Here is a 26,566-nt window from a genome sequence, read left to right as displayed (position 1 = left end):
AAACTGTGGAGAAGTCTGGAGCTGAGTCTGACCTTTGTGGCTCAGATCCCTAGCCAGAAATACAACATTCACCATTGCCACTGCAACAACAAAGACTGTTATGCTACTTCACAAATGTGAGAGTGGGGACTCTTGTCCTTCCTCAGCAGAGAGCACCTCCTCTCGGCATGCCTTTAAGTCCCATCTGCATCCTGCTTTAAGTGCTTTATGGACACACCAGGATCTTGTTACAGCTGGAACAGCAGAGCCAGTGCACATTTAGCCAGGTGACAGGAATTTGACTCTTCCACATGCATCCTGAAGATGCATTCGTCACTTCAGAGATGTCTCAGGCTAATCCCTGACTGGGAGATGGCCAGATACATTCTGATTGCTAGATCCATCTGAGAAATGTTCATTCATTTTGTTCGTGCTCATAGTGCCAATCACTACAGCAGGTAGGCATTTCACTCACAAACATTCAATGCCCAGACATTGCTGGCGGGGTTACAGAGGCAGAAAGAACCCAGCTTGATTTTTTACCCCACGCTAGATTGTCAGGGTCAGCATCTGGTGGGGGGAAGGTGGAAGCTTCTCTTTGGTTTGCAAGCTACGGCAGTTTGAATCACTGAGAATAAATCAGGAACCCCTGTGTCTCAGGGGAAAATGTTCAGAAAGCACCTAAATGACTTGGAAGCCTAAGTCACTTTGGAAAATGGGACTTGTGTGCTTCTGAAAAACATTACTCTTATTCTCATTTATACTGCTAATTTGGCCTTTCCTTCAAGGATCTCAAAGCACTTTTTAAATTTTAATCAACACCTATGTGAGAAATACTGTAGGCCTCATTATAGCTGTTTTACAGATGGGGACAGCCAACCAGAGAGCCTACATGACTTGCTCAAGTTTAGAGAGGGCCAGATTGTCCCCTTTACACTGAGCAGCACCTCATCCCTGAGGTAATCTTACTGGTTTCAATATTGTCACTGGAGGAGTGAGGCAACATGAATAAGGGTGACAATCTAGACCACAAAACTGAGTGAGTATCAGATGTATGAATAAAATCCAGGACTCCTGGGTTCCAGTCCCCTCCTCTGGTCATGACATTGAAAGTGATATCTCACATAGACTTTAATGGCTAGAGAAGACTTTAATAATAATAGAACTGGATGGGTCCAACTTTCCTATTAAATGTTTTAAACCCCTTGCTATGTTGCACAGAACGTTCGGTGCCCACAGAGTCACATTTGGATAGGCCGCTCCAATACTGAGTTTTTCCATGTATCATTTAAATACAGGAATATGCGTGCTGGAACAAAGGGTGTGTCTGCTCAGTTATCCTGTCTCTGGCCTTGATCAATGCCAGATGCTTTGGAGGAAAGCGTAACACCAGAAATGCACCTCACCATACACTACTATCCCAAGGGGAAACATCCTTCCTCACCTCAGCTAAGCTAAATCCATTGGCCATTATCTTTGAAAACTCGTGGCGAACCGGGGAAGTCCCGGATGACTGGAAAAAGGCTAATGTAGTGCCAATCTTTAAAAAAGGGAAGAAGGAGGATCCTGGGAACTACAGGCCAGTCAGCCTCACTTCAGTCCCTGGAAAAATCATGGAGCAGGTCCTCAAAGAATCAATCCTGAAGCACTTGCATGAGAGGAAGGTGATCAGGAACAGCCAGCATGGATTCACCAAGGGAAGGTCATGCCTGACTATTCTAATCGCCTTCTATGATGAGATTACTGGTTCTGTGGATGAAGGGAAAGCAGTGGATGGATTGTTTCTTGACTTTAGCAAAGCTTTTGACACGGTCTCCCACAGTATTCTTGTCAGCAAGTTAAGTAAGTATGGGCTGGATGAATGCACTACAAGGTGGGTAGAAAGTTGGCTAGATTGTCAGGCTCAACAGGTAGTGATCAATGGCTCCATGTCTAGTTGGCAGCCGGTGTCAAGTGGAGTGCCCCAGGGGTCCGTCCTGGGGCCGGTTTTGTTCAATATCTTCATAAACGATCTGGAGGATGGTGTGGATTGCACCCTCAGCAAATTTGCGGATGATACTAAACTGGGAGGAGTGGTAGATACGCTGGAGGGCAGGGATAGGCTACAGAGGGACCTAGACAAATTGGAGGATTGGGCCAAAAGAAATCTGATGAGGTTCAATAAGGATAAGTGCAGGGTCCTGCACTTAGGACGGAAGAACCCAATGCACAGCTACAGACTAGGGACCGAATGGCTAGGCAGCAGTTCTGAGGAAAAGGACCTAGGGGTGACAGTGGACGAGAAGCTGGATATGAGTCAGCAGTGTGCCCTTGTTGCCAAGAAGGCCAATGGCATTTTGGGATGTATAAGTAGGGGCATAGCGAGCAGATCGAGGGACGTGATCGTTCCCCTCGATTCGACATTGGTGAGGCCTCATCTGGAGTACTGTGTCCAGTTTTGGGCCCCACACTACAAGAAGGATGTGGATAAATTGGAGAGAGTCCAGCGAAGGGCAACAAAAATGATTAGGGGTCTGGAACACATGAGTTATGAGGAGAGGCTGAGGGAGCTGGGATTGTTTAGCCTGCAGAAGAGAAGAATGAGGAGGGATTTGATAGCTGCTTTCAACTACCTGAAAGGGGGTTCCAAAGAGGATGGCTCTAGACTGTTCTCAATGGTAGCAGATGACAGAACGAGGAGTAATGGTCTCAAGTTGCAGTGGGGGAGGTTTAGATTGGATATTAGGAAAAACTTTTTCACTAAGAGGGTGGTGAAACACTGGAATGCGTTACCTAGGGAGGTGGTAGAATCTCCTTCCTTAGAGGTTTTTCAGGTCAGGCTTGACAAAGCCCTGGCTGGGATGATTTAACTGGGAATTGGTCCTGCTTCGAGCAGGGGGTTGGACTAGATGACCTTCTGGGGTCCCTTCCAACCCTGATATTCTATGATTCTATGATTCTATGAAATCAAGGGGACTGACAACCTTTATCATTTTATCCTACCGACAGTGGCTGCAGATGCTTTGCCTGATCCAAGGCTCACTGAACTCATTGGGCAACAGCAGCATTCAGGCCCAATCCTCAGGCCTCAGCTTTGATAGGAATAGGACCGAGACTTTTGTTTTATTCCATAGTCACACGTTTCAGGCCAGATCCTCACATAGTGTAAATCACTGCAGCTCCACAGAATTCACTGGAGCCATATTGATTTACACCCGCTGAGGATCTGACCCTACCGGGATGTAGATGGTCAGACCTAGTGGTCAGAGCAAGATTCAGGTCAGCAACAGAGACAAAGTCAGGGGTTGAGCCAAGGGTCAGAGCCAGAGGCAGGCATCAAGCCAAGAGGCAGAACCAGAATCAGTAGCCAAGAGCGGGGCATAGGAGCAGGGATCTGGAATAAGGCAGGAGAGCAGGAACCAGGAACAGGACAGGAAGGCATGAATTAGGAACAAAACAGGGCTTAGGAGTCAGGCTAACTGGAAAGGTCCAACGGAGCAGCAGCCAGGGATTCACCTAGTTGTTCAGACAACTTCCTCTGCTTCTTTCTGGCTGAAGTAGTGAGTCTGAGCCAATCAGAAAGGCTGGACATCTCCTCCAATTGGAAGCTTTTGGGGCAGTGCCTCTTGTGAGCAAGGATCCGCCAGCCCGTGCTCCCTGCTGGTACCAGCGAAATGCCAGGAGGCAGCTGTGGTCTGGGGACCCCCAGACCTGGGTTTGAGATCCATGATCCTTCATGCTCCATCCTCGAGCAAGACCATCTCCCACTTGACGTTAGCCTGGAGTTTTTGCTAACATGCAGCGGCTTCCAGGCAAAATCATAGCATCTTATGATCTATGCTGCCCATTTGCAAAAAACAATAGCTCTGAGCAGCCTATGGGGCAATACTAGACCCCCCCTCCCCACCCTCCCCCCGCCCCCAGCATTGCACCTGCTCTCTGCTGCTTTGGCAAAAGACCGACCTTTCCTGTGTTCCGAAAGGCAGGATTTCCTGTTTGCTTTGGTCTGCTTGGATGGAAACACAAGTTACTTCAGCAGTTCCCAGGAGCCAGGAACGTCGCATCTGATTCAAAGCCCGATTCAAAGCCCATCCAAGTCATTTGAAAGACTCCCATTGGCTTTAGTGGGCTTTGGATCAGGCCCTAATTTCCCTAATAGGGAGATCAGGCCCTAATAGGATTCAAAGTTTTCTTTCTCTGTTTAGACATGCACGTACGCATATGCTGGCTTAAAGCCACAAAAGCCAGGGACCTCTGAAGGCAGACTGAATAGAATTCCCACCATTATAGCTCCTGAAAATCTTTAATGGTCATTGTTATTATACTGCGTCCCTGCCCTAGCAGGGCTGGAGACTGCCAAATAGTTAGAGAGTCGAATTGCAGAAAGCAGCTACCTAGCACTGAACTGCAGCCACCTCTGGGATGGAATGTGCCAACCACGCTGCACCACGGTGGCTCAGCGGAGAAGTAAGGAATAATGTTTCTAAATGAAGTGGCACTGAAATATGAAACACGCTGGCATCTGGCCAGGCCACCCGGGTTCAGACCGCTCCCTAACTTGTGAGACATTCCCTATGGTCTTTCATGGTTGTGTAAGGTCCAGGCCTCAGTTTTATGACTCCACCAAAAAAGGTGGCTCCCTCTGCAGCTCAGTGCCACGTAATGCAACCCGGGGGCACTGATTTATGGCCACTTCTGAGGGAAGAGTGTCATCTATTGAACAAGTTTCAGTGTTGCAAGTTGCAGTGGGGGAGGTTTAGGTTGGATATTAGGAAAAACTTTTTCACTAGGAGGGTGGTGAAACACTGGAATGCATTACCTAGGGAGGTGGTGGAATCTCTTTCCTTAGAAGTTTTTAAGGTCAGGCTTGACAAAGCCCTGGCTGGGATGATTTAACAGGGGATCGGTCCTGCTTTGAGCAGGGGGTTGGACTAGATGACCTCCTGAGGTCCCTTCCAACCCTGATATTCTATGATTCTATGACTCTAACAGTCAGCACCATCAGTCTGGGATTTCCCTGGAGATCTTCCATCCCAACCGTGTGTAACCCATGCCTGCTTGGGGTGGCACTCTGTCTCCCTCTAGTGGTGACTAGACCAGCTAAAGCTTGATGAGCCTCCTTCACACTTGGCTAAGAGAAAGGTATCTTTTAGCTCAGACAATAGAGGCTCACACATTAGGTCCCAGGTTCGAGCCCGGCTGCCGACGACCAGGGTCTGTCGGCGTTACGCATGTACTAACCGGGCCCAGGCCAGTTCACAAGAAGCGACGCAATCACCACTGTAGGCCACACACTCTATTCACCTATGACTTTCTTGATGCCTCTCTGCTTGCTGTTTTGGAGTGGCAGCACCTCCAGAGAACTGAAGCCCGAGTTCTCTAGGATGTTCACCTCCACGCGTAACCTGCCCACGAGCTGCTGGGGCCGGACGCTGACGGTGTACTCATACTTTCCCAGGTGCCTTTGCAAGAGCTCTTCATAATGCAGCATGAAGATGGCGTGGGTCTTGCGTGGAATAGTGCCAGAGGCTTTGAAAGTCTCAGCTCTGGTCTCCCTGCAAGGGAAATTCAAAGAGACCTTCACAAGCTGTTTTTACATCATGAGCCACACCCTGAAGTTAATGGTTTCCTGAGGATGTGTCCCTTGTGTCAGCAGCTAGTGTTTCCCATTAAATGAAGATGCAAAGATGGACAACAGAAATACTCAGAGGTAAGTAAACAGCAGGAGGAGAGATTTTAAAAGGCTCTTATTAGTAAGCTTAGCTAGGAGTATGACAGATGATTAAAAAAGGAATGAAGTTCAGAGCAGAGAGAGGGAGAATAAGGGTGGTCCAGTGGTTAGGAAACTAGGCTAGGACTCAGGAGACCCAATGTCAATTCCCTGCTCTGCCACAGACTTCCTATGTGACCTTTGGCAAGTCACTTAGCCTCTCTGTGCCTCATCTGTAAAATGGGAATAACAGCACCGTCTTGCCTCCAAAGGGTGCTGTGAGATGTTCACCTCCAATGGTAGCGGGGGCTGTATTAGACTAGATATATCACAGGCCCTAACACAGGGAAATAAATAGGCCACACAGTAGAAAGAAAGGAAATACCTTTTAATGGTATAAAGAAGAAACATCAGAACTCTGCCCAAAATGGCAGCCAGGGGAAACAATACTCACCCACCATCTGTGGGACTAGAATGTTTATTATTCCTCTCTTTGTCCTCATTTCTGGTTTTCTTTTCTTTCGCAGTGACTTCCCCATGGTAAATCCTGTCTCCAATGATCCTGTAGGGTTAAGAGATGTCAGCCTTATAGATCCACCGCCATGGAGACAAATCCAGATGTGGGGCTCGTCCTAGTGCAGTGACAATGCTTGGGCATGTTTTTGTGCTGGGCATAGGCTAAAGGGCCAGCTGCTCCCTGTGGGCATAACTCCACTAAACCCAACCAGGTATGGCATCAGAGAATCCCACCCAGCAGCTGTCAGCCCGGGGCAGCGGGACTCCAGCTGTCAAAGGCAGCAACAGCAGATGTAAGTGACACAGTGTCTGCATGGACACTGCATTGACCTAACTATATCGATCTAAGCACTATGCCTCTCGCGGAGGTGGAGTTATTAGGTGGGCGTAGCAGGCAAGTTAAATCGGTGGGAGGACATTGTAGTGTAGACACTTACACAGTTAGGTCAGTGTAAGCTGCCTTATGTCGACCTAACTCTGTTGTGTAGACCACGCCTTACTGCTTCCTCTTCACCGCTATGATTTTTCTATGAAATAAAACTTTTTGTTTATTTTTATCCCCAGCAGGTCTCTGTTGTGCAAACTGCATGGAGTATGTGTGCCACAGTGTAGTGATAACTGGGAGCAGATTTCATTCCTTTGGGGATGACGAACCAGATAGGAAAAGTCCGAGTGCCTGGTAGTTAAGCTCACAGGGAGATGGATATGTGCGGGGGACTCAAGACCAAAAGGGGTAGCTGAAATCACCCTGCAAGGAGTAACTAAGGTGGTGGAAACCAGGGTTGAGACCTTTATGCTTGTAGGCTGTAGCAGCTTATCACTATGGCACCCGCAGTTACCAAGCAGGCAATGATAGAACCCCTAACTCATCTGGGCAGTCCCCAAACATCAGTTACCATCCCTCTTCTGCAGCTCAACATGTAATTCCAAGTGAATAAAGGACAACAGCAGGGAAAGCAGGGGACAAAGCTATTTACAAGGGATACCCACCTCCAGCATTTTATTTGTGACAACAAATCCTACCTTTGTATCAGTGTATATCAATCTCTGTGTTGCTATCGCTTGCAAACAGACTTTCATCTCATAGACTTATACGACTAAGATCAGAAGGGACCATCATGATCATCTGGTCTGACCTCCTGCACATGGCTGGCCACAGAACCTCACCCACCCACTCCTGTAATAGACCCCTACCTCTAGCTGAGCTACTGAAGTCCTCAAATCATGATTTAAAGGCTTCAAGTTAATTAATGCTTTTATTAAATTAAATTAAATGCTTCAAGCTAATTAAACGCTTCTTACTAGGAATGGGTCTTAGGACATTGGATACCAGTGAATAAATATTCCTTAGAATACCCCATGGGTGGTAATCCAGCAGTGGAACAGGCCTTTTCTCATGCAGCCCACCTGGAAGTACCTGAAGTCTCCCAGTAACACAGGCTGCCTCCGAAGTGCCCCATTAGGCAAAGGTCATTCTGTGGCACCCTGCCTGGTCCCCCTCTTCAAGGCTCTTTAAGAACTCACATTTCAAAGGTGATTCAAACAAGGGGTCCCATGTAGTTAGCTCTCTGATACAAAACAGGCGCTCTAGGCTCCAAGCAGTTCCGTGTCTTGATCAACCCAAAATAACACAAAACTCAAATTTACACAGTCTTCATCCCTGCTGGCCTTTACAGCCACTGCCCTACTTAGACAGGGTCTGGCCCAGGCCCCCCTGCCTGGACGGCTTTCTCCCACTCTCTCCTGCTTCTTCAGCTTTCTTTTTTCCCCTGCTGACTCCGAACACTGCAGAAGCCTTCTTGCAGCGGGCAGTACCTACAAACCCCAGAACACTTTCCTGGGCTTCCTCCCTTTACTGCAACTTCCCGCTCTTTTTTTTTTTTTTTTTTTAATCCTGGGAGCACCTGACAAGAGTGGCTCATCCTGTCTCTAGGGCTGGCTTAGCCACAAGCTCTCCAGCCATGGGGCAAACCACCCTGTTAAACTCTCCAAGAAAGCCTGTTCTCCTGAGATTTCCAGTCACTCTGGCAGGCTCCAGAGGTGAGGTTCTAATTCGGGGATGCTTGTCAGACCTACCAGCAGGCCTTCAGTATGAGGGAATCAAATACATTAGTGGGGCCCTGCTCTTCTGGGGTATCGGCATCCCTCCAATGCTGTTGGACTCATGGCCCAGCCTGTGCCTAGCAGAGCCAGAGGAGGGGGAGCAAAAGTCACCACACACCCTCTCATCCCGCAGCAAGACAAGAAGGGGCGGAAACTCATGGAGAAACAAAAGCACCACGTACATGGTGAAGTTGGAGATAAAGGCTGCAGCTGGGATCTGCATCTCAAAGGTGCCTTCCTTGGCCTCAGACCCGCTGTTCACCATGGTGCACGAAACGGTGGTGAAGGCATAGCGGGAAATGATTGTGGATTTGACTGTGAATTCAGCCATCCGCGGCCTGGTCTCCTGTAGGAATTGAACAATTTCTCATTACCGTCTATTTTAAAAGCCAAACAACCCACCCCTGTGGCATTTCTTTGCGGCACACAAGGATTTAATATGAGGTGAAAACAAACAGCCTCATAAAAGTTTGTAAGATGAAGAGTGTTAGAGCCCCTTTGTGAACACTAGGCATGGTGGGGTTTTTCATCAAGGCTTTGGATCAGTGGGGAAAGGTTACACAAAGGGCACAGTACCTCCCTATGCCCTGTCAAGGGCACAATCCACATTCATTCTGCCCAGTGCCAGCGTGAGGCCTCTACACAGAGCAAGCCGAGACATATGCTATGAAAAGTACTTCGGAAATCTGGACACGTCCTAGATCATGGGTTCTCAACATGGGGGTCAGGAATGGGTTTCTGAGGATTATAACCACCTTCTCTTTCTTTACGGCCAGATAGGAGGAGATTCCCAAAACTTTGTCCAGGCGGGACATGGGGTCATGGGCTGGGAAAGATTGAGAACCGCGGTCCTAGACAAATCTCCTTGTTAGCTTGTGGAAATTTTATGTAAGGCCTCCTCAGTAGCCATTACACTATGCTGCCAAATTCTCACTGGAGCCAAGTAAGGATGCATGCAACCAAGTCTTAAAATGTATACGGCCAGATCCTCAGCAGGTGTGAACCAAGCGTAGCTAAACTGAATTAAGTGGAGTTAGGCAGATTTACTTGAGTCGGGGATTTGCTCTATAGCTCTCAAATGATAGATGGAACAGCCTTAATAGAAAACATGCACACGGCTGAGGCTCATCTAGCAAAATGTCCTTTTTAGAACACTCTGGACCCCATCCAGCTTGGATGAAACAGGAATTGGAGCAGTCGAGAGCTGATTGCCAAATTATGCATCTTGGGAATGTACTTTTATGCGCAAGTCCTCGGACGAAGTGCTTCTCAGGGCTAATACGCACTTGGACAGCAGTATCCCCATAAATCCAAGACGTTTTATATTTGGAAGACTTAAGCTTAATGTAACTACTCTAAGTAACGAACGAGAAAAATTTCTGCATCATGTTGGCTTGATCAGTAAAAGGCTGATCCTTCAACATTGGAAGGCTGCCAAAGAGATAACGCTATCACAAAACTAAACCCACAGATGCACCTGAGTGGACTAGCAAATGTAGGTCCCTTTTCTGCCATTCTTCCGATGAGCAATCCCTTTCTGTGATCATGGTCTCATTGAAATGAAAAGGCCTATTCTCAGAGCAAAAGACTGGTCCATATGAGAAGGGGGGAAGTGCAGGTGTCAGAAACAGGCACTCCGTTTTGGGCTGACTTTGGAACACTCCAGACTTGATCATTATAAAGGAAGGGAGCACCTGCAAGAATCCAGGTCTGGCAAAGTTCTGATTTACGCTGCATCCGTGTAACCCCTTGCTTAGCAGTGGCTCAGGGCATCTGCATTAAGTGTTGCACTGGTGTAAATGCATGGAAGTAGTTACATCAATGTGAATTTGCCTAATATAGACGGGGCCTTAGAATCTCATTCCCCTAAAGTGCCAGGTGAGGGAAATTCTGATCTGGAGTTTTGGTTCAGGCCCATTTCTAAATTCAACTAGTTCTCTGTGGGTCCTTTCATTCGATGTTCTGCATGGGCGGCGGGTATAATAGGCCAGGGGAGGCTCAGCCTCCCCTGGAGTGCGGCCTCCAAAATGGCGTCCAGGCCGTAGCCCCGCATACATCACGCCCCGGAGCCCTGCTCCCATGCTTCCCCCATGGCCCTGCCCTCACTCTGCCATGCTTTGCTTCTTCCCCTGTGGACCCCCGCCACCCACCTCTCATGCTTCTCCCCAGTGACGCCCCCCCACCCAGCTCTCGTGCTTGTCCACTATTTCCCATGTGACCCCCTCTTCCCCCGCCCGCTGCTCGCACCTCTTCACCTCCTGAGAGGTAGAGAGTCATGAGCGGCAGGGGGCCCCTAGAGGGAGGGGGCAGAGAGGCACGAGCAGCAGGTGGGGGGTCCCTCGCGGGAGGGGGCCGAGTGGGGGCTGGGGCCGGGGCAGAGTGGGGCGGGAGTGTGGGCGGGGCCTGTGGGGGAGGAGGCCAAATGGGGGCAGAGCAGGGGGCGGGCCTCAGGGCAGAGCGGGGGTGGGGCCACAACGCTTAGGCCGAGCCTCCCCAAATGCGGGAGTCACGCGCCGCCCATGATGTTCTGAATATTTAACTGGCTATTATTGGGGTGGCAAGTGACTCCAATAAGGAATCGGATGGCCAATCAGAAGCGGAAGTAAAGAGTAGAGGGGGGAACTGTTATAATTTAGAGCCACACAAGGTGCAACATCTTCTTTAGTTTCGAACCTCCTGGGCTCGCACCGCCGTCCTGACTTTCTCTTTGAAGGTCAGCTTCAAAACCTTCCCCAAACGCAGCAGCAAAACTGAGACAAAACCACGGAGTTTCACCTGGATTCATCTGAAGCCTCAAATGCCTTCGAACGCTATTGAGGGCAGGGGGGCTACCGCTTATAACTTGGAACAGCTGCAGGTCTCAGGTCAACCACAAAGGGAAACCTGCATTCAAGGTTTTCCCCCTTCGGATGGTAGAGGTCCCTGCTGTAGGGTTGCCAACCCTCCAGGATTGTCCTGGCGTCTCCAGGAATTAAAGATTAATCTTTAATTAAAGATTATGTCAAGGCATGAAACCTCCAGGAATACGTGTAACCAAAATCGGCAACCCCTATCCTGCTGAACAGACGGTCGGAGAGACAGACAGACACACAGCTCTCTCCCTCCAGCTGGAGAGGAGAAACTGCTGACTCATCCACCCAGACCTGCAAGCAGCCTGTTGCTCTTTGTGTGAACAGTAGCGGAGAGGTGCTGAGGTAGTTTCAAACCAGGTGGCTAGGCTCTGGGCTGGCGTTCAGCCCAAGTTCCTGTCTGAAAATCTTCTGTATTCCCTAGAGTTCTTGCACAACTTCTTACTGCATGAAATTCTGACCTATAGCTGTGTCCATGTGCACTCCCTGTTTTGTTTTCTACACTCCTTGTTATTAAAGCCCCTTAGGAAGATGAGGAGAGACATTCAGGAAACCATTCCTTTTCAAAAACAAACGCGGGTGGACTCAGAGGGAGCGGATGAGAGCGCTGCTATTTCGCAGGGTGAGGCGCTGTTTTTTCAAGGCGTTTCTCTGTCATGAGAGAAAAGATTTTCTTGCCAAACAGAAAGAATGAGGAGGACTTGTGGCACCTTAGAGACTAACAAATTTATTTGGACATAAGCTTTGTGGGCTAAAGCCCACTTCATCAGATGCATGCAGTGGAAAATACATGCATCTGATGATGTGGGCTGTAGCCCATGAAAGCTTATGCTCAAATAAATTTGTTCGTCTCTAAGATGCCACAAGTACTCCTCGTTCTTTCTGCTGATACAAACTAACATGGCTGCCCCTCTGAAACTTGCCAAACAGAGGATTTTATTCCTGCTTACCTCAAGTGCTGGGAAGTATGAAGAGAGCTGTAAATATACGCCTGCGTTTTCACTGGCGGTGGTTGCTTGGATCAAAACAACTTGACCTAGTGTCTAATTCTTATTAAAAGTAAGAAACAAGACTGGGTCATTCCAGGGATACAGACCCATTCCCCTCTATGCTGCTGGTTCAAACCTGGCTGAGGATCATAGTGATTGACAGCTGTTGCCGTCTGATGGCTAGTCAGTGGCCTACAGTATGTGAGACGTGTCACTCCCAGGCTCAGTGGATAAGTGGCCACATCGCCGCCACCACCACCATATTTACCAATGATTGACTATCTGGCTGGATGGCACAGCAGAGAGGCTGGATCCCAGCTGGACTCAGACTAAGCAATGTTCATCCTTGTTTCTACAGATACAGGCAGAAGAAGATTGAGGGGCAGTGTTGGGACATGCTTCAATTGCCACTACTCATGTGATACCTGCTGTGTGGATAAATGACAGGAATTTACAGGATACATACCAGCCTCTGCAGAAATCGGCCCTGTCTTGGGACTCTGCGCGCCACCTGCAAAGGGTTAAGTAAATATTGTAACTCGTGCCTTGCCCCTTTCAAGTTCATGAAAGGAAGATTTGTCAGTTGTTTAAAAAAAATGCAGTGGAGTTGATCCAGACATTGGTTAGTGCAATTGTTTTCACGCAGCCGGGGTTAAGCGACCCTTTTGTTAAGATTAAACTTAAAAAAAAAAATTACAACAGACCCACAGATCAAAGCTGTGGAATGGAATTTGGTTTTCCCAGGCAAGGTGTCGCCGAGTGCTTTTCAAAGCAGCATGTTACATGCGGGTGGTGCGGGGGTGGAGGGACTGTGTACTGACACACAAGGGCCATGGGTAATTATGTGCTTATTATTGTACCCAGATCACAGCTGGGGAAACTGAGGCACGGAGCAGTTATTTGACTAGCCTAAAGCCACATAGAGTGTTAGGTTCTCAGCTGGCATAGCACCATCAGTTTGAATGGAGCTATGTTGATTTACATCACCTGAAAACCCGCTCTCTGGCTAAGTTTTATCAACATTAACACCTGTCACTGGGAAGCTATCGTTGCCGAGTAAGCGATGGAGCAAGGCTTTTTAAAACCAGCCATCAGGCTGATCGTGAAACAAAGTGCCAGCCTCAGCTCCAACACAATCGCATCCATTGTATCAGTCTCCACCAGCTGCAACAGCTTCGCTGGCTCGGCTGTATGCTGTGTAAGTCCCAAATTAGAATCTACAGGGGAGAAAAAAATCCATAAAAATACACCCTTCACTAGCAAAGTGGCAGTCCCTCTCCATTGGTTTAAGGATAGCAGTGCAGATGTGGTGTCTCGATGTCTTCAAAGCCAGTCCCAAAATCACTTAGTACCAGGATATCCTTAATGCAAAGAAATCACTCTGTTTATTAAAATGCTGGTGAAACTCCAGACAGAAAGGAGAGCAATGACACTTTTTATCCTTGATATTTGACACTAACATAACAGATTTTCTTGCCAAAGAGAAAAAATTTACTTCTGTTTACATCAACTGTTGGAAAGCTAAAAAGAGCACAGGGGAGAAGTGAAACAGTCTCCAGTGTTAGACCTTTTACTCTTTTCTCATCCATTGCTTTGACCAACATCTTGCTAAATGGTAGTATACGGGAAAGCGGGGCACTCAGGAGACTTAAGTCAAAAAGGAAGTTTTGGAAGGGATATAAACCCTCATGCTTCAGGGCATAAGACCACCTCTATCTGATGTGGGTCAGGAAGAAACTTTCCATGTATGCAGGTTATCCCATAACTTCCTACTGCGGGATTTCTAGCCCTTACCTCTGAGGTATCTGGTACTAATCACATTCAAAAACAGGATATTGGACTAGATGGACCATTGTTCTCATACAGCAGAGCAATCCTTATGTTCCTATCGATAGTCAGATAAAATCTTCTATCTCTGAAGAGTTGGTTCAAATCCAACACATCCTAGTAGTGGCCCAAAGCTGCTATCATCTAATAACCTTTGAGATGCACACTTGGAATGAGTCTAGTGGTATTATTCCAGCACCCAGTGAACAGTTGTCCCATACCAGAAAAATCATCACTGAGGCAATAGATACGAACTGATAGCCTTGCCGGCAATCTTAGTAGAAGGGCCAAGCACTGAATGGGCTGGGGAGACTAAACTATCACTAAGAGATCTATCAAGAGATAGCCCCTCCAGATCAGAGATGAGTGACATCAGCAGGAGAAGCACACATTGCTGCTTGGCTGGCTGAACCTATTCTGTAGGTACAGAGAGGAATTCAGTCTCAGCCAAAATTCCTGTGATTTTATGGAAGTGGCGAGATGCTGTTTGGGGGCGAAATTCCGCCCAGTGCAGCAGGCTAATAACACACAGCCAATCATGGGCAGCAAGTGAAGCTTCTTCTTGGGAAGGCTAGCTCTCTGCCCCACCTCTTCCGGCCGAGGCCACACCCCACTCGCTGCTCTCAGCCCCGCCCCCATGGCCCTGGCTGGGGCAGGGAGTGGGGTGCTGAGAGCTCAGTCAGGCCCACGGAGGCGGGCTGAGAGTTCAGCCCCAGCCAGGGTCCAGCTCTCAGCCCCAGTGGGACCATGGCACCACCCCATGGCCACCAACCCACCTATGGCCCCACCCCATTCCTCCCCTTCCACCCACAGCCCCGCCCCATTCCACCCATGGCCCCGCCCCTGTTCTGTCCCCACTCCGCCTCTTCCCTCCAAGGCCACATCCCCGCTAGCTCCTTTCTGAGGCCGTGGCAGGGGAGAGATTTTTCCAGGGGCCCCAAATTGGCCAGGGCCCCGTACAGTAATCTGCCACTGCCTCCCCTCATCCCTGCCACAGTGGCACAATGTTTGGGGAGGCTTAGCCTCCCCCAGCCTCCATTACATGCCACCTATGCAGCCAAAACATCCTGCCTCAAGTCAGAAAAATCTAAGTCATGCAGCACTTGGGTGACTTTGTCCCTATTTATCTGCTGTGAAAGTAAATCAGAACTACCCAGAATAGCAGAGACAACATAACCGGGAAAGCAGCTGAATAGTTAGAAGCCAGCCTGCCTCTTTGATCTACTGTAGTAACTATAGAGTCCCTTCCTCCTTTCTTAGAGCATCCTGTGTTTATGTCATGGTCATGCCCGCTATTTCTTTCACTTCCTCTTCATGTGCTGGGGAACAAGAAGTAGTTTTGAACCAGACAAAAACCTTTCTCGTGACAGAAATCAATCCAGGGATGTCGAAATTGTCAGATTTGTCCTACCAGATCAGACCAGCTGCTCCAGTGTTCTGCCTTTAAGCAGTGGTCCCTTCACAGAAGGAGGGTCACAGAGCATGTTGTGCGAGAAATGAGGGCTGGGATATCCTCCAGCCCCCGACCCTCCTGCAGTCATTAGTTTACTCTCTGAAACATGAGATTTGATTACCCTTTTCTTAAGTGACATCATTCCAAATGGTCACAAAAGTCTATTTCTCCCCAGGACTGAAAATAGCCCTGAAGCTGGGAAATGATTAACTTTACCCACCCGGACTATGTCCCTGTTTGCTTCACTTCAGAGACATAGGAATTTTTAAAATTCATCTTCCGATCTGGATCTGTGGATAAAATCCACATTAGTTAGGAAGGCCGTGAACTTGCCAAGATCTGTGCATGTGCTTAACTATCCCCAGGAGAGCGACCCTGATGGGCCACTCACGAGTGCACAGTTCAGCACGTGTTTTAAGAGTTTGCCAGATTAGGACTTTAGGGATTAATTTCTGGAGGGGGCGGGGGAGGTGGCTGCAGGAGGGCAAAGGGAAGAAAAGTGGACCCAGGGGAACATCTACCCCCACCCCCTTAAACTGGCTTCAAAGTTCAGTAACTCCCTAGCAGGGAATGCAGCTTTCCCCTACTCAGTGTTTTCAGTGGTTTGCATCGTCATTCACTAAATAGAAGCACGATACAATATTCAGCCTGACCCACCACTCTAGACTTTTGCATGGCTTCTCATCTCTCCTTTGGGGCATTTCACAAACAAATCACAGTTGCTAATGGGACTTTTCAGAGGTAAGTTTCTCTATGCGGCCATGGTACTTTTCTGGCCCGCCATTACAGTAGTACCTCTCAGCCTTTAATGTATTGATCCTCACTACACCCCTGTGAGGTAGGGAAGTGCTATTATTCCCATTTTACAGAGGCTAAGTGACTTGCCCAGGACCACACTGGAAGTCTGTAAGGGAACAAGGGATTAAAGCCAGGGAACCTAACCCTGGACCATCCGTCCTCCCACCTGCAACTGTCCCTCACAAGTCATGGAAAAATTTCCCCCACAAAAAGAAAAGTAACTATAGGCCACCCCATAACCCAGTGGCATAATCCTTTCTCGCCCCTATATCGCCTCTTTCATCACAAAGGGTTATAAAGCACTTTATCAGCTGAAATACTAACAGTGCGTGGGGATCCCTTCGTCTAGCATTGGTCAGAAAAGCAACGACTCCGCGGCAAGCAGCAACGCTGCACAAGAGTTTCCAGGGAAAAAAGCTGCATCCAACGTTCAGACTGTCAGAATTACTCAACTTGGAATTTGGCCAGGACACTGGGGTTAACTCCCTTATTCTTGCAAACTGTGCCATTGGATCTTTAATTAGCACAGCCGGCCAGAACCTCAGCTTTATCTCCTTCATCCAGGGGCAGAAGATACACCAGCAGCACAGTGCCCCCTACCACCATGTTCATTACTGGCTCAGTGTCAGTGACTGAATCACTAATCGCCACTTCCCCCAGCACTGACTTCCCCCGTAAATTCTCCAAGCCAGTAACTAACCTTCGGCAGAGCTCACTACCTTGGAGATCTGACCGTGGGGTGAGATAGGTCCAATATATGTGTGTGCGACATGCTCCAGTCTCACAAGGAATACGCCTGAGGCTTTAGGAGACAAGCGTTTGAGGTAATGAGAAGCGGTAAAGGTGACTTGCATTGGGGATTTAAGGCAATTGGGAGCTAAGACACAAACACACACCCTGTAGTTTTGCGTGAACTAACGACATCAACTCTAACATAAAAGGAAGGGGAAACTGCATAAATATTTGTTACTAGTGGTGTCTTACTCTCCATTTCTTATGGTTTTACACAGTGCCATATACACATATGGCAGTAATATAAACCACAGTTAATCTGGGGATGGGAACATTAATGAACATAGCTGGGTTAATCTACCGCACAATTATTTGCCTGTGGAACTATATGATGCTCCTGAGTGTGAACAAGAGAACCGGATCCCAGCCACACAGTTCTGTCAATCCATCTTTAGATCAATAACAAAACAGGCAAGACAAATTAGAGACAGGAGGGCAGGAAGGTTAGAAAACACCCAGGGAATTCCGAGGGAAACAGAATTTCAACACAGAAATCACATACCTTTCTTTGTTTGTTATAACAAATGGGAGAGAAGTTAGGAAAATCTTTCTTATAGTCAGCATCTGCCTTGTAACCTGGGTCTTCTGGCAAAGGTGCTGGAAGCTGCTCTCACCTGATTGCCCTTGGTGGACACAGATACACAGGACTCCTAGGAGGATTTCTTTAAATTAAACCTTCAGGCAACTCATTTGGTATGACTCAGATACACAACCCTGGATGTTACAAAATAATCATCGCTTTAAAACTTACATTGTTGGGAAAGTTAGAATCCACCATCAACCTCTCTTCCAGATACCTAGCTAGGAGCTCCGAGTCCTGCTGCCCAGAGGTGAGTGAGACTCCCCAGCAGAGCCACAGCAGAAAAATCATGGTTAAAGGGGCAGCCAGGGGATCCCCCCCCCCGACCCCAGATGGAAGAAAAGCCCTCTCAGTGTTGGGGCTGCTTCTTGCAGCAGGCTGGGATGAAGAGTCTGCAGGAGAAGCTGACGGGAGTCTCTCTCCCCCGCCTCCCCTCCTCCTCCCCATCTCTGGACCAGCCCCTTTTCCAGGCTCGCAGCCAGGGCTGGGAATTCCTTGCTATCGCTTTACCAAAGAGTAAAAGAAGTGCCTGAAGCCCTGGGTCTGACTCCATAGGCCACACACTGGTGAGTTCCCCAATCCCCAGCCCAGGTCATACCCTGGTAGCTCCAGGCTCTTCTCCAACACTGCCACCCAGGAGATGGTCTGAGCAGTCAGAAGTGCTGCACCTCACCCTACTCCAGTTACTCCAGTCCCCCCCCCCCAGGGAACATGATAGGTATGTAGGAGCTACTGTTCTCCCATCACCTCCCAGGGCTGCTGGACATCTGCCACAGGAGGCCTTCCAGTGGCTCTGCACTGGGCTCTGGCCAGAATCTGCCCTGGTCCGTAGAACATGCATCGAGTCTCTGGAACCGCCTCATTCCCTGTCAGCACCTGCACTGAGAAATTCTAGACTCCTCTCCCCGAGCCCTGACCAACAACAAGAGCCCTGCTGTCCCCTGCCAGCTATTCTGAATCTTCCCCAGTGACAAGAGCCCTGCTCCCCCTTCCATCTTCCAACCTCCCGACTCTTCTCCTGTGCCAGTGGCAAAGAGCCCCTCCCCGTTCCATCCTGTCCAAAATCATGTTGCTTTAAAACCCCAGTTGATCTCAGCCTCAGCAGAGCCCGAGCCCTGCGGGAGCAAGGGCTGTGAGCAGACACACCTCTCAGCTGTCTGAAACATTCTGTGCTCAGTCAGTGGTGCCAGCTGGCTAGGACGGGGCATTATTCCCTTCCACCAGATTTTCAAACCTTCAGCCCTAGAGTTTATTTAGCCCAGGAGTTATCACCTTGGGGGAAGATTTATTTATATTCCAGTAGCACTTACAGATCCCAGATGCGATGTAGGCCCCTGCTGCGCTGAGAGCTGGACACATATATACACATAGTAAGAGACAGCGCATGCCCCAAAGATCTTACAACCAAAATAGACAAGCAGTGGGAGAAAGGAAGCGTTACTGTCCCCATTTTACAGATGGGGAACGGAGGCAGAGAGATTAAGTGGCTTGCCCAAGGTCACATAGGAAGCTCGTGGCACCGGTGGGAATTAAACCCAGCTATTCAGAGGCCCACTCCAGTGCTTTAATGACAAGGCCATCCTTCCTGCTAAGGGACTGCCCTCGAGTGGTTTCAGTCAGCACATAACTGCAGTGTAACAGCGCCCTGTTGCATCCACAAGATGAGAGGGATTGATTGACCTGTGCTATATATAGGATTTTCTGTGCATCCAGGAAAACTGCTGTGGACATCTATGGGAACTGCCATCACTCAACACCTCCAGAAAATCAGATCACAATCACTCAAGTGACCTAAGAAAAGTCTCCCGAGTACAGAGCGGACCTGAGCAGGATGCAGAGACATTATATGGCAGCATGTGGAATAGCTGGTGCATCTTCAGGAAAAACCTACAAGACCTTTGTGCCTACCTTTTTATCTGTGTACACACATGGCCCTTGTCACTTAGTACCTGAGCATCTCGCAGCCATTACGGGCGGTATCCTCACAACGCCCCTGTGAGATAGGAAAGTATTATCCTCATTTCACAGACAGGGAACTGAGGCACAAGGTAGATTAAGCTACAGGGAGTCTGTGGGTGAGCTGCAAATTAAACCGACAGCTCCTGAGTCGGTCCAGCAACTAGACCTCCCTTCTGACCCCTGCCAGTGACAGGAATGGTGGGTGCAAGAAGTCAAGATTTCTTGCCAATCAGGTGGATCATCATATTTTCCAAGGTTTGGCTTCTGCTTTCCAGCTAGGATTTTCAAGGCAGTTGATTTTCCAATACCGTTGGTTCCAACCAATCCCAGTACTTCCCCTGGGGAGGTGCCGTCCATCTCCCGCCATCCCTGCACCAGGCTCTGCAGTGCCGGGCTAAACTCAGCCCTAGTTGAGTCTACACTGGGGTAGCTCCCACACCGGGAAGGCCAAAAAAGAAGGTGTAAGTTGTGCCTGAGAGGCCTGATGCTGAACTCGCTTACATCAGTGTAAATGAGGAGTAAGGCCACAAAAGTCAAATGAGGTACACTGGTGTAAGAGCAGTGTGCGTGAGATCCAAATCAGGCCCTGTTAGCCCCCCGCACACATAGTGCCCCACTGCACTGGTTTCACACCTCTGTGTCTTTCTTGACTTTGTTGTTATTTTTATGTATTTGTCTTGAAGGTAGCACCTTGGAGCCCTTGTCACGGACCGGGACCCACTGGGCTAGGCACTGTACAACACAGAACAAAAAGAGGGTTACTATTTAAGTATAAGACAAGAGACAATAGGTGTGGGAGCACGGGGAAGCAATGAGACAGTACTGTCAGCATGACAGCAGTGGTCTCAGCACGCCAGATGTATAACCACCGTCAAGCTACTTGCAGGCCTCACAGCAAAGGAAAGTTTGAAGGTGGCCAACTTTGTTTCTAGAGAGCTCCTCCCAAGCCTGAGAGGCAGCCTGGGAGAAAGCACAATGGTGTGTCACTGGATTTACTCTTGATTTACAGCTGGGTAAAGGAGCAGAGGATCAGGCCAAAGGGTGGATGGCTGGGGGAGCGTAACCAACAGACTGAAGACAATAAGCCAGAAAGAATATAGCTATGTCTAATGTGATTAGGTCTGTATTCATGTCCTCAGCTAAGGCACCCAAGGCTGTCACTAAATGACACCAATATCTGCTGTTCAAGCTCAAAGTGGGGCTGATGTTCGAACGTGAGGCAGGTGATCATAGCTGAGTACATTTCCCTCCGCCCTCTAACATGCTGTTCTCTTTCTAGGGGCCAACGTGCTTGGCATCCAGCTTGGGATGTCATCCAAGGTGGAGATAAGCAATTATTCGTGCTTACCTACTCACATTAGACAGGTTGGGTGCTGTCTTCCGTTACGGGACCCGTGGCAAAATCAGTAGGAGTTCTGTGGGTGGGGGCTTGCTGCACTACATTGCATGGCATGTCCGTGGCCAGTATGAACAGAAATGTTCTGCAAAGGCATGACCTGACAACTAAGCCTCTGCGCTCCCTGGTCCAGGAGGGATCACATTATTTCAATGAAACTGTCTGTGTTTACATACAGACACACACACTGAGCCATACTCCGCCTTCAGTTACACAGGCAGGCAAACCCACAGGCCGAATGGGGGGCCCTGATTTTCACTCTGCTGGCTAAATAAATGTTGGGGCGGGCAGTCTATGGTAAGTAATGCCTTGGATTATTTAGACAGCACTTTTCATGCACAAGAGCCCCAAAGTGCATTGCAGCCTGTGAATCCCAAACAGTCTCCAATGCGGTTAGTAGAACCTGCATATGCAGACAAAGGACAGCATATTACTCATGCACACGTATAAAGAGAGGAAGAATGGCAGTGGTTAAGTGATTACCTGGAACTCCAGCGATCTGGATTAGCCCCTGCTTTACTACAGCCTTCCTCTTTGTGATTAAGGGTTTGTCTACACTGCCAGCGCAGTATGTGAGTGCAGCTCATGTAGACATACTCTTACTGGTTTTAATCTAGCTAGCTCAGGTACTGGAATGGTGAAGCAACCCCTGCACTGGGGTCAGCATGAGCTAGCTGCATGAGTCATTTTCCAGGGCTCCAGCTGGGCTTGTATAGTCCGGGCTGCTATGGTTTCACTACTCCATTATGCAAGCTAACTAGATCAAAGTGAACTCAGGCATATCCATCTGAGGGGCAATCACACCCCAGGATTGCAGGGTAGACACACCCTTTGGATGAGTAATTTAATCTACATCGTATCGCAATTCTCCATTTGTCAGCTGGGGACAGTGATAAAGTATAACACAGGGGTGGGTTATCAATTTAAATTCATTCATGATTGTGAGGTTCCCAGATGCTACAGTGGTGGGAGCCATATTAAGTACAGTACTTATTTGTATAGACAGTGGTCAGAATACATGGGGGAAATCTGATTAGCGCTGGCTGGAAAATGGAAATCCTCCTCCTGTGAAAAACGTCTCATTTTTGAAAAAAAATTTGTCCCAAATAGGGGCAAAATTCAAAACCACCAATTTTTTCATGGCAAGGAATTTCCAGAATTCAAATTCAAAACTGAGAAAAGGAAATATTTTTTTCACACAACACATAATTAGAGTGTGAAACTCATTGGCACATGAAATCATTGGGGCCTAGAAAGTAGCAAGGTTCATAGCGGGATTGGACATTTGAATATATATAGAACATCCAGAGTTATCATGATTAAATAGGATTTAAAAAATTGGATATTAATTGGATATTTTTAATATTAAAAATAATATTAAACCTCATGCTTCTGGGATTAAGCCAATCCCCTATGATGCATTGGATATGGCCGCTGTTGAAGACCAGATATTGGACTATATGGACTTTAGGTCTGATCCAGTCTGGCAATGCCTATGTTCCTGAAAATGATTATAGGAAATTTAAGTAGTTCTTTGTTACTATTATTGTCACTGGGAGGAAAAAGATAATTCCATTTTCTGGAGGATTTCGATATTTCAAAATTTGCCTCCATTCCGATTCGGAATGAAAAGGGACCCCTTGCACCATGACACCTTCCCTGGCTGGCTGTCTTGGAGTCATGGATCCTGGAGGCCCTGGGGTTCACTGAGACAGTCTGGCAGCTGGGCTGTTAAGGAACCGGGTGGGTGAGCTGGCAGGAAACCAGTCAGGTTTTGAAACCTGTGTGGGAGGCCAGGTCTGCTGAATATATGCTGAAATTGAACCATCCCCACAGAACAATCCAATTTCAACAAATCAGGAAACTCCAGTGAAAAAATGTTTCATCTGAATGTTTCTGACCTACTCTGGTTTCAGAGTAACAGCCGTGTTAGTCTGTATTCGCAAAAAGAAAAGGAGTACTTGTGGCACCTTAGAGACTAACCAATTTATTTGAGCATAAGCTTTTGTGAGCTACAGCTCACTTCATCGGATGCATACTGTGGAAAGTATGACCTACTCTGGGTATTGTAATTAGAATTAGAATGATTAATAATTTCTGATGGATGCCCTGAATTGCTTTCTCTTTGTGCTTTACAACCCAGAACTGTGGGACTGTAAACTTTCAGGTCTTTGTTTTATTTGGGTTGCAGTACATGCCCTCCTTCAAACCATACTGGGCCACAGGGCTATACATCAAGCCATCGCAGGCTGAAAACGCAGCCCCTGTTATTCGCCCCGCCACTGCATATCCTACTGCAGTTTGCTTAAGGGTGGCTGTGCAAAAGATGAGAATTTGGAAGCCACTGCAATGTATTTATTTGCACATCAGGAGGCTTTGAAGTTCCTCCCCATTTTGCGGCAGTGGGAATGTCTGTGCTATAGTGAGGTCAGTAACAGGTTTGTGCTGGCCTACAGATGCATTCCATTCTTTCCTGTATCCTTTCAAATCCTTGTGAGATAAATACAGGTTACAACGGGAAATGTGAACATTTCATATCATGCCTTATGTTTGAAGTGAGCAAAATAATTCCTAATTACCCATCAGCACCCCTTTCAAAAAAGATATTTTGAAGATTTCGAGGCAGCTGCAAGCAAAGATAATGTGTTTATAGCAAGAGTCTGCCCTGATGTAAGCACCAGTGTGACAGGCAACCATCTCGTAGGGTGCCCGCCTTGTGCCATGGCGTAGCCCTGCAGGAGTGCTGCTCTCTGCTCCCCTGTCTGACTCTTGTAGGATGTCACTCCCAGGCCAGAATACTTTAAAATGAGATTCCCCCTAGGAAGGGGTCTCATTTACTAAGGGTATGTCTACACTACGGAATAAGGTCGAATTTATAGAAGTCGGTTTTTTAGAAATCGGTTTTATAAATTCGAGTGTGTGTGTCCCCACAGAAAATGCTCTAAGTGCATTAAGTGCATTAACTCGGCGGAGCGCTTCCACAGTACCGAGGCAAGCGTCGACTTCCGGAGCGTTGCACTGTGGGTAGCTATCCCACAGTTCCCGCAGTCTCCGCTGCCCATTGGAATTCTGGGTTGAGATCCCAATGCCTGATGGGGCTAAAACATTGTCGCGGGTGGTTCTGGGTACATATCGTCAGCCCCCCGTTCCCTCCCTCCCCCCGTGAAAGCAAGGGCAGACAATCATTTCGCGCCTTTTTTCCTGAGTTACCTGTGCAGACGCCATACCATGGCAAGCATGGAGCCCGCTCAGGTAACCGTCACCCTATGTCTCCTGGGTGCTGGCAGACGCGGTACGGCATTGCTACACAGTAGCAGCAACCCCTTGCCTTGTGGCAGCAGACGGTACAGTACAACTGGTAGCCGTCATCGTCATGTCTGAGGTGCTCCTGGTCGCCTCTGTGAGGTCGATCAGGAGCGCCTGGGCAGACATGGGCACAGGGACTAAATTTGGAGTGACTTGACCAGGTCATTCTCTTTAGTCCTGCAGTCAGTCCTATTGAACCGTCTTATGGTGAGCGGGCAGGCGATACGGACTGCTAGCAGTCGTACTGTACCATCTTCTGCCAAGCAGCCATGAGATGTGGATGGCATGCAGTCCTTCTGCACCGTCTGCTGCCAGCCAAAGATGTAAAAGATAGATGGAGTGGGTCAAAACAAGAAATAGACCAGATTTGTTTTGTACTCATTTGCTTCCCCCCCTCCCCTGTCTAGGGGACTCATTCTTCTAGATCACACTGCAGTCACTCACAGAGAAGGTGCAGCGAGGTAAATCTAGCCATGTATCAATCAGAGGCCAGGCTAACCTTCTTGCTCCAATAAGGACAATAACTTAGGTGCACCATTTCTTATTGGAACCCTCCGTGAAGTCCTGCCTGAAATACTCCTTGATGTAAAGCCACCCCCTTTGTTGATTTTAGCTCCCTGAAGCCAACCCTGTAAGCGCCCCTCCCAGCGTCAGAGCAATGGCAAACAATCGGGCATCTGAGAGTGCTGTCCAGAGCAGTCACAATGGAGCACTCTGATGGGGCTAAAACATTGTCGCGGGTGGTTCTGGGTACGTGTCGTCAGGCCCCCGTTCCCTCCCTCCCTCCGTGAAAGCAAGGGCAGACAATCATTTCGTGCCTTTTTTCCTGAGTTACCTGTGCAGACGCCATACCACAGCAAGCATGGAGCCCGCTCAGGTAACCGTCACCCTATGTCTCCTGGGTGCTGGCAGACGCGGTACGGCTTTGCTGCACAGTAGCAGCAACCCCTTGCCTTCTGGCAGCAGACGGTGCAATACGATTGGTAGTCATCCTCATCGTGTCCGAGGTGCTCCTGGCCGCGTCGGCTGGGAGCGCCTGGGCAGACATGGGCGCAGGGACTAAATTTGGAGTGACTTGACCAGGTCATTCTCTTTAGTCCTGCAGTCAGTCCTATTGAACCGTCTTATGGTGAGCGGGCAGGCGATACGGACTGCTAGCAGTCGTACTGTACCATCTTCTGCCAGGCAGGCAAGAGATGAGGATTGCTAGCAGTCGTATTGCACCATCTTCTGCCAGGCAGGCAAGAGATGGGGATGGCTAGCAGTCGTACTGTACCATCTTCTGCCGAGCAGCCATGAGATGTGGATGGCATGCAGTCCTTCTGCACCGTCTGCTGCCAGCCAAAGATGTAAAAGATAGATGGAGTGGGTCAAAACAAGAAATAGACCAGATTTGTTTTGTACTCATTTGCCTCCTCCCCTGTCTAGGGGACTCATTCCTCTAGGTCACACTGCAGTCACTCACAGAGAAGGTGCAGCGAGGTAAATCTAGCCATGTATCAATCAGAGGCCAGGCTAACCTCCTTGTTCCAATAACAACGATAACTTAGGTGCACCATTTCTTATTGGAACCCTCCGTGCAGTCCTGCCTGAAATACTCCTTGATGTACAGGCACCCCCTTTGTTGATTTTAGCTCCCTGAAGCCAACCCTGTAAGCCGTGTCGTCAGTCGCCCCTCCCTCCGTCAGAGCAACGGCAGACAATCGTTCCGCGCCTTTTTTCTGTGCGGACGCCATACCACGGCAAGCATGGAGCCCGCTCAGCTCACTTTGGCAATTAGGAGCACATTAACCACCACACGCATTATTCAGCAGTATACGCAGCACCAGAACATGGCAACGCGATACCGGGCGAGGAGGCGACCTCAGCGCGGTCCCGTGAGTGATCAGGACATGGACACAGATTTCTCTGAAAGCATGGGCCCTGACAATGCATGCATCATGGTGCTAATGGGGCAGGTTCATGCTGTGGAACGCCGATTCTGGGCTCGGGAAACAAGCACAGACTGGTGGGACCGCATAGTGTTGCAGGTCTGGGACGATTCCCAGTGGCTACGAAACTTTCGCATGCGTAAGGGCACTTTCATGGAACTTTGTGACTTGCTTTCCCCTGCCCTGAAGCGCATGAATACCAAGATGAGAGCAGCCCTCACAGTTGAGAAGCGAGTGGCGATAGCCCTGTGGAAGCTTGCAACGCCAGACAGCTACCGGTCAGTTGGGAATCAATTTGGAGTGGGCAAATCTACTGTGGGGGCTGCTGTGATGCAAGTAGCCCACGCAATCAAAGATCTGCTGATATCAAGGGTAGTGACCCTGGGAAATGTGCAGGTC

At 48.6% G+C, this 26,566-nt stretch overlaps 1 protein-coding gene across 2 annotated transcripts in view; it reads right to left on the bottom strand.

Annotated features, from left to right (window-relative positions):
* The window catches only part of ITIH5 (inter-alpha-trypsin inhibitor heavy chain 5), a 62,540-nt gene extending 44,578 nt beyond the window's left edge, over window positions 1-17,962 (bottom strand). The window contains exons 1-5 of one of the 2 annotated variants that reach the window (XM_048836651.2): window positions 17,747-17,962; window positions 12,592-12,636; window positions 8,470-8,633; window positions 6,123-6,230; window positions 5,263-5,513 (exon numbers count right to left, since the gene is read on the bottom strand). In XM_048836651.2, coding sequence (XP_048692608.2) covers window positions 5,263-5,513; window positions 6,123-6,230; window positions 8,470-8,633; window positions 12,592-12,636; window positions 17,747-17,866 — 688 coding nt within the window. In that variant the 5' untranslated portion in view covers window positions 17,867-17,962. Of the gene's footprint in view, window positions 1-5,262; window positions 5,514-6,122; window positions 6,231-8,469; window positions 8,634-12,591; window positions 12,637-13,375; window positions 13,487-17,746 lie in introns of those variants that run through there. The other variant, XM_075124561.1, reaches the window with a different exon arrangement.
* Window positions 17,963-26,566: the final 8,604 nt, after the last annotated feature.

This window comes from Caretta caretta, chromosome 1 (genome assembly GCF_965140235.1).
Source record: "Caretta caretta isolate rCarCar2 chromosome 1, rCarCar1.hap1, whole genome shotgun sequence".
Classification (NCBI taxonomy): Eukaryota; Metazoa; Chordata; order Testudines; family Cheloniidae; genus Caretta; species Caretta caretta.
This window is presented reverse-complemented; position numbering and strand designations above follow the sequence as displayed.